Source organism: Arachis stenosperma, chromosome 8 (assembly GCF_014773155.1).
Source record: "Arachis stenosperma cultivar V10309 chromosome 8, arast.V10309.gnm1.PFL2, whole genome shotgun sequence".
In the NCBI taxonomy this organism is placed as follows: domain Eukaryota; kingdom Viridiplantae; phylum Streptophyta; class Magnoliopsida; order Fabales; family Fabaceae; genus Arachis; species Arachis stenosperma.
Window position 1 is genome coordinate 16,803,269 of NC_080384.1, and position 8,763 is coordinate 16,812,031.

Consider the following 8,763-nt stretch of genomic DNA (forward strand, 5'->3'; position numbering starts at 1 on the left):
TAGCTCGGTTGCATGGGGTGGCCCTTCCTTTCCGGACTCTCGTCCTTCCGAGGAATTTGCCTTTGGGTTTTTGAGCCCAGAGGTGCCTTCTTTATGCTGGTCGCTGGTTCCTTAATGAAGGGTCAGGTCTGCGTCATTGTTTCCGGTATCTGGATTTTCTTGCTCGGAATCAGACGCTGTATGTCCATCTTCTGGTGAGTTGTCCGCCATTACTGGTTGATCTCTCGGTTTCCCGGCAACGGTGCCTGGTGCACGACATTGTGATCACTACTTTTCACAACTCAAATAATCTCCGGTAATGAATCCAAAAACTTGGTGCTCAATACCATGGTATAAACACAACTTCGCACAACTAACCAGCAAGTGCACTGGGTCGTCCAAGTAATAAACCTTACGCGAGTAAGGGTCGATCCCACGGAGATTGTTGGTATGAAGCAAGCTATGGTCATCTTGTAAATCTTAGTCAGGCAGACTCAAATGGTTATGGATGATATATGAATAAAACATAAAGATAAAGATAGAGATACTTATGTATTTCATTGGTGAGAATTTCAGATAAGCGAATGGAGATGCTTTGTCCCTTCCGTCTCTCTGCTTTACTACTGTCTTCATCCAATCCTTCTTACTCCTTTCCATGGCAAGCTGTATGTTGGGCATCACTGTTGTCAGTGGCTACAATCCCGTCCTCTCAATGAAAATGTTCAACGCACCCTGTCACGGCACGACTAATCATCTGTCGGTTCTCAATCAGGTTGGAATAGAATCCATTGATTCTTTTGCGTCTGTCACTAACGCCCAGCCTTCAGGAGTTTGAAGCTCGTCACAGTCATTCAATCATTGAATCCTACTCAGAATACCACAGACAAGGTTTAGACCTTCCGGATTCTCTTGAATGCCGCCATCAATTCTAGCTTATACCACGAAGATTCCGATTAAGGAATCCAAGAGATAAACACTCAAGCCTTGTTTGCTTGTAGAACGGGAGTGGTTGTCAGGCACGCGTTCATGAGTGAGAATGATGATGAGCATCACATAATCATCACATTCATTATGTTCTTGGGTACAAATGAATATCTTAGAACAAGAACAAGCTGAATTGAATAGAAGAATAATAGTAATTGCATTAATACTCGAGGTACAGCAGAGCTCCACACCTTAATCTATGGTGTGTAGAAACTCTACCGTTGAAAATACATAAGAACAAGGTCTAGGCATGGCCGTGAGGCCAGCCCCCAAAACGTGATCAAAAGACTCCCGATGATCAAAAGATGTCAAATACAATAGCAAAATGTTCTATTTGTAGAGAACTAGTAGCCTAGGGTTTACAGAAATGAGTAAATGACATAAAAATCTACTTTCAGACCCACTTGGTGTGTGCTTGGGCTGAGCATTGAAGCATTTTCGTGTAGAGACTTCTCTTGGAGTTAAACGCCAGCTTTTGTGCCAGTTTGGGCGTTTAACTCCCATTCTTGTGCCAGTTCCGGCGTTTAACGCCGGGCAGTTTTGAGCTGATTTGGAATGCCGGTTTGGGCCATCAAATCTCGGGTAAAGTATGGACTATTATATATTGCTGGAAAGCCCAGGATGTCTACTTTCCAACGCCGTTGAGAGCGCGCCAATTGGGCTTTTGTAGCTCCAGAAAATCCACTTCGAGTGCAGGGAGGTCAGAATCCAACAGCATCTGCAGTCCTTTTCAGTCTCTGAATCAGATTTTTGCTCAGGTCCCTCAATTTCAGCCAGAAAATACTTGAAATCACAGAAAAATACACAAACTCATAGTAAAGTCCAGAAAAGTGAATTTTAACTAAAAACTAATAAAAATATAATAAAAACTAACTAAAACATACTAAAAATATACTAAAAACAATGCCAAAAAGCGTATAAATTATCCGCTCATCAGCGCCAATGTTATGTTGGGTAACCGTAGATAATGGGCTTGACTCGTTAGGTTGGCCCAATCGTTAGTGGAGAGAAACCTTCGAAGAGAATCGTGCTTCTGGGCTTCCGTCCGACTTGTGAGTACGAGTGAATGGGGGTGGTACCTGCAAAGACACTCCGACGCTTAAGTCAGCAAGGGTGCAAGCAGGTCTAGAGAGTATTGGGACTTAGAGATACCTGAGGGATGTCAGTGTATTTATAGTGGTGAACCAATAACCACCGTTGGAGTAGTTCCACTTTTTAGGGTGTATAACCGTCCCTTTATCTTAGGGAGGTTACGATATGGCTTCTGGAAGTGGGCAGAGAGATTTTAGAGGCAGTTACTCATTTGAATGAGTGTTTATCGATCAGCTAATTTTCGTCTCCGACTTCTTTGGGGTAAGTCGTGGTGAGAATCGACTTCGTAGGGAAAAAGTCGGTATAGGACGAGGCTCAATCCTTTAAATTGGGCCTTTCGTTGAGTTCTGGGCCTTATCATTGGATTAGAGTAAATCAGAATAAAAGATATACTTAATAATATGAAGTTTAGGAAGATCAAACCTTTATATATATATATATATATTTTTTGACATTGTGATTAATTTTTTTTCAAAGTTGAAAGAAGGTTAAAGAAATATGGTGAAGAGAAGGGAAATAGTGGCTGGATGGAGGAAGATTGAAGAAAGGGACTAGGAAAAGAGTGAGGCTTACTGTGTTAAGGAAATCACTATCCCAGAGAGGAACGCATGTGCGATATGTAGTAGGGAGGAGACAAACCGAATGGTTTGATTTGTACCTCTTAAATCGGACCGTTTAATTTCTTTAATTTTAAAATTACATCTGCATTAAGCACTCATACATTTTATAACTGCGTTTTATCCCATTCTACCCTCCGTATCTAAATTAAAAAGTGTGGACATTACGTTATAGGAAAGCGTGTGACTAATTTGGCTATTTTCAACTGTCTCTCCAATGGAATAAAAAGGTAAAATAAAATGTTACTCGGAGAAAAAACATATGATTAGGGGCAGAAAAGACAAAGATGAAAACCAAACGGTCCGATAGAAGCAAGCAACGGGCAGATGAAGAAAACGCGGAAACGATAGAAAAGAATAAGAAAATTGTAATTACCAAATTGGACGGTTTTCGATGAGATTGACTCCTTTGAATTCCAGAAGATTCCTTCCTTGCTCTGCGTTTAAGACAGAACAAACCCCAATTTCGGTGTTTCAGAAATCGGAATCGGAATCAGAATCAGAATCAGCATCTACAGCTAGTCAAAATCGTAATCGGAGAAGAAACCGAAGCGAACAAGATGAGTACTCCTTCTGATCAAACCACAAACGAAGCTAAAACAACAACACCACCACCACCGCCGCCGCCGAATGATTCTCAGTCTCAGTCTCAGTCTCAGTCTCAGTCTCAGCCTCACTCCACCGATTATGCTCCATACCCTAAAATTGACCCCAACGATGTTGCTCCTCCTCCGCCACATCATCCTAATTTGACTTCTGAGCCGTTGCAACCGGTTACTAGTCCCGTCGCCGCTGAAACTCGCGCTCCAATTTCCGGCGACGCTGCAACCACCATGCCTCCCGAGTCCAATCCCTATGTCTCCCCTGCACCTGTTCAGCCATCAAAAAGTCCGTTTCTTTTTATTGATTCATTGTGTATCGCTGTCTTACTGTGTTCTTAACGTTATGTTTACTTGATCTGCTCAGATACTTTGGATTCGGTGAAGGATGTTCTTGGAAGATGGGGGAAGAAAGCCGCTGAAGCTACCAAGAAGGCCCAAGATCTATCTGGAAATATGTGGCAGCACTGTATGTCTCTTATTATTCGTGAAATTCCTTTTTCTTTTAAATTGTTATTGTTGTGATGATTATTAGTAGCTCTGGATCTGTTGAATCATGTATCAATGTTAATGCTTCCGTGTTTTTAGTTTTGTAGTTCTTCATGATGATGAAATCCAGAAATGTTACTTCTTGTGAAGCTTATATAGTTATATTGATATGTGTGTGCGTACACTTGTGTTGACTTTATTTGAAACAGTGAAGACTGGTCCTAGTTTTGCTGATGCTGCTGTTGGGAGGATTGCTCAGAGCACAAAGGTTCTTGCAGAAGGTGGCTATGAGAAGATCTTCAGGCAAACTTTTGAGACTGTTCCGGAGGAGCAGCTCTTGAAAACGTATGCGTGCTACTTGTCCACCTCGGCCGGACCGGTAATGGGAGTTCTGTATTTGTCAACAGCAAAGCTTGCTTTTTGCAGTGATAACCCACTTTCTTACCAAACGGGTGATCAGACTCAGTGGAGCTATTATAAGGTAAGCTGCAAGCTTGTTGCTTAATATTATCATACTCTAAATATAGCATGTTTCTTAATTCATTGAGAATTGATTTTATGAAATGATCCAATAACCGAAGCAGCATATATTGTTATACTTGAGAACTTGATAGGAAGGAATTTGATTCAAGAGCTGTAATCTTGCATGTTTCTATATTCTAAGTGATCAGTTCAGTCCCCTATTTCAAGCTCTTTCCTATTTGTTGAAGATAAGTATTGTTCATAAGTGTAGCAATGGTTGTATGCATTTGCTGACATTGTTTGAAATTTTAAATTATATATATAGAGTTCGCCGGGGGTACGGCGAACTTGCCCTAATTACCAAAAAAAACGTGCATTCCTGTAAATAAAGATCAAAGCTGGGTTCTGTGAAAATAAATATTTTTAATAATTTATAACGGAAAAAAATCCAGGTAATTCTGTTTCCTGAATTTTGATATCAATTAAAAAACAAAATAGAAGATTTGCTGATGACTTTCAGTCTGATGCTACAGTTTACATTTTACAAAACACCATATGAATGAGTTGCTGATCCTTTTCTATGTTGTCGGAAGTTATTTTGCCAATGCACGTTCAGCTGAACTTACTGGTTGACTATTGGCCATTTGCACAAGATTTCTTAGAAAATATGTTGTAGGAAACAGTACTGCTCTTTTGGTTAACTGTGTTGTTTGGCAGTTGGAAGTGAACATTAGGAAGCCAACATTTATTTCAACCTTTAGAAGCTTTACTGATCATGTTGACCTGGTTATTTGATCATGGAATGATAGAGCGGCATTGAGGAAATGTGCCAACTTTGCTTTTAATACACAACTTTTAGTTATTTAATGTTTTCACTATTCGGTCAGTAATTTAGTCAGCAATTTCATGTTAAGTGAAGTTTATAATTCTCATCTTAGTCATCTACTTTTTACCACCAAGACCTGAAAAGGAGATTGATCTCACTGTAGTTTTACTAGCACTTGCAACTCTAGGCCAAAGCTACAATCTGATTATCTAATTGTTTCATTTTGATTTTCACTGGAGTTCCAATATTTATCATATTCTTCACTCCAATGAGTTCCAATTCAGTATTCAAAATAATTAGATGCTGCTTTTCCTTACCATGGTGTAGGTGGTCATTCCGTTACATCAGCTGAGAGCGGTGAACCCATCGGCAAGCAAAACCAACCAATCCGAGAAATATATACAGATCATCTCTGTCGACAACCATGAATTTTGGTTCATGGGCTTTGTTCACTATGACAGCGCTGTTAAAAATATTCAAGGAGTGTTGCAAACCCGTTGATGCACACAGCACACGCCATCAAAGACGTTGCCATGGATGATGTTTATGTTGATAAGTTTTCATTCACAGAAACATGAAATGTTTTACTGCTGTATGGTAGTCCTCTGGTCTATATAGTTTGTGGAGCTGCTGTTTGATTATTTCTGAAATTTAGATTTTGTTTGGTTTATATTTTTATTTTCTGTTTTTTTTTTAGTATTTTCTCTTTTTAGAATTTTGAGAAAAGAAAAAGTGAAAACAATAAAATTTTATTTTCTGTTTTCACATCATGTTTTTACTTTTTCTATTACAAAATTCTAAATATAAAAAATATTAAGAAAATTGAAAATGAAAACACAAAACTAAATTTATTCATAGTCTATCTTCATGGTACATAACTGTTATTACAAAAGTGTAATTTTTTCCATATGTGAATTCAGTTCATATTACTTCTCTCAAACGTGTAAGTTTATTCATTTATTGTAAGTTGAATGAATATATACTATGGTTCTGCATTTTAATATATCAAATTCTAATGAAAAGTTACTATGAGGTTGGTTGTGGTTTTTAAGTGTTTATCTTAGTACATGGACAGGTGGAAATCATGATTGGAACTTATCATTATTTAAATAGTGGCTTGGCATAAATATTGGTATTGGGGGTTATTGTTATTTGTTGGATGACGTGTATTTATTCTAACTTTCTAAGGTGGGTGAGTAAATAAAATACCAGCTGAGTAGAACCCCGGCCAATTCCTCCGGTTACCACCAGACAAATCAAGATAAAGTCACAAGTCATAAGTAAAAAAAAAATATTAATTTAGTTTTTAGTCGGACGAAAGATTTATTAATTTTAGTTTAAAGTTTAAACTATGTAAAGATCTCGGTGGTTACACTCTGGTGTCCAATGGTGATGAAAACATAAGAAAGCAGAAAGCGCAAAATAAAAAGATAAAAAATAAAAAGAAGATTGTAATATATGTATGACATAAGCGAGAACAATGACACCACCCTGACAAATTTTTGAAATAAAGGATGAATCATTTTCAAGAAATGAAAACACAAAATAAAGATTTCAATAGAAATTTCAAATTTTGAATAAATAATTTTATTTTTATACTCTTATTTCTTACCTGCTTTTCTAAAGACAATTGTAAATTGTGAGTAAAACTCAAAAAATATATTTTATTTTTGGGTGTGTGGACCCATGGGTTTTTGGTCCCCACTTGGGTTTTGGTTTAGAAAGAACTGGTGGCCTGAGAGTGAGGGATACGCAGTTAATGGCCCTGACACTCTCTGACAGTTACTCTGATCGAGATAAGATCAAAGCCCTCTCAAGGCCCATCTCCTGTAATGTTTCAGATCAAGTAGGGCCCATTTTGGCCCATTCTCAAACTCCCTTCTATTTCCACCCACCAGCCTGTGCATACACCAATTCAACCCATCAGATCTCATAATTTTAGATTTAAATATCATTGATGCATAAGGAAATTATTGTAGACAAAGTTAAGACTAAATAATTCTAAATACAAAATAAATAAAAAAAATTGAAGTATTGTAAGGGAGTAGATGTGGGTGTAGATGGGTGCACTTCTTATTTTGAGTGTTCAAATAACACTACTTTTTCATCATATCCAAAATATATTCCATATATCTAATGCTACTTTGTCATCATGCCTAATAAGGGTACATTTGTTTATTTTTATTATTTTTATTTATGTTTTAAAATTAATTACAATATTGTGGTCTTAATTGTTTCGAGAGTTACTTAAAACGTTAGTTTGGACCTGAATATAAGATCCAGATCCCTTTGAATGGTAGTGTCTAACTTGTTAGCGTCGAGGTGCCGCTGTCCAAGTTCCTCGTGAGAAGGTGAGGGGCGGTACCTACAAGAGACTCCGATGCTTAAGTCAGCATTTTTAATAAATTAGAACGTAAATTATACCTGAGGGGTGTCCGTGTATTTATATTTATAGTAGAGTTGATAATCTCTTTTGTTGGAATAGTTCTATTTTTTCTAATGGATAACCGTTCTCTTTATCTTGAGAGTTTGTTGGAATCTATTTTTTAGTAAAAATAGAGATAATAGAAGAGATTTAGAGAGAAATTACTTACTTTTAGGTAGGTAGAACTGGACTCTTTTGTCAGTGTCCAATCTCTTTAAAAAAATCGAATTTGTGGAAAAAATCACTTTTTTTTGGTGGACTTTTGTCTTATTAAGTCATATAAACATCTATCTTCTTAACAAAAATATAAAGAAAGGATGCACATAAACAATTTTGACTTAATTTGTATAAATTATCATTCAAACTCCGTGAGCAAATACTATAAATATATATGATTTACAACACAAGAAATAAAACGGATCAATTTTATTCGCATTACATCTATGCATAAACTCAATTAATAGATAGTTATAAGTTTGTGTATGTATTTGTTAAACCAACTCACGTAAGTCGAATATGTAGTTAACATGTGCCTTAGAGTATATGCTAAAATTAGTATGAAGTTTTTAAAATACTTTATTTATAAATATAAAATGTTTTAATTATTTTATTAATTCTATAATTTTATTAAATTTATAATTAAATTTTTATATTTATTTATTTTTAATTGGGTTTTTATTTTTTATATTATTTTTAATTTTATAATTAAAATATTTCTGTATCAAGAATTTTAAAATTAACGGTATATAATTCTCAAAAAGTATATGATAAAAGATTTAATTAGATTCTTAGATATCTTTATTTTACAAAAAATATTCTGTTAATTCTAATATTTTTTATATTATAAAAATTTAATTATAAAATTTAAATTATAGAGATTCAATTTTAAAAAATATAAAAATTTAATTATAAATTTAGTAAAATTATAAAGATAAATAAAATAATTAAATAATATAATAAATATATATTAAAAATTTAAATTTTATATTTTGATTAAAAAAATTATTAATAATCTTACTATGTACCTTAGCTAAAATCTAGATTTAATTAATTTATTTAATAAAAACCTCATTCAAAACTCACAAAAGAGAATTTATTGAATTATTATGAACGAATAAATTCGAACCGACTAACAAAAGACTCCTTCTGTTTCATTACTATTTGTCCTTTTTTACTTGTGCACAACATTTAAGATAATATGTTAATTTTTATTGGAAAGATAAACGATTTTTACAAGAGAAAGACAAAATTATTTTAGTTATTTTTTATTTTTTATTTGATAGTAGAAGG

The 8,763-nt window shown here is 35.1% G+C and overlaps 1 protein-coding gene across 1 annotated transcript; it reads left to right on the forward strand.

Annotated features, from left to right (window-relative positions):
• Positions 1-2,998: 2,998 nt before the first annotated feature.
• Positions 2,999-6,043, forward strand: LOC130946301 (GEM-like protein 1). The gene is made up of 4 exons (XM_057874976.1): positions 2,999-3,560; positions 3,639-3,740; positions 3,970-4,241; positions 5,376-6,043. Exons 1-4 carry the CDS (start codon positions 3,233-3,235, stop codon positions 5,547-5,549), a joined length of 876 nt encoding a protein of 291 aa, XP_057730959.1. The 5' UTR covers positions 2,999-3,232; the 3' UTR covers positions 5,550-6,043.
• Positions 6,044-8,763: the final 2,720 nt, after the last annotated feature.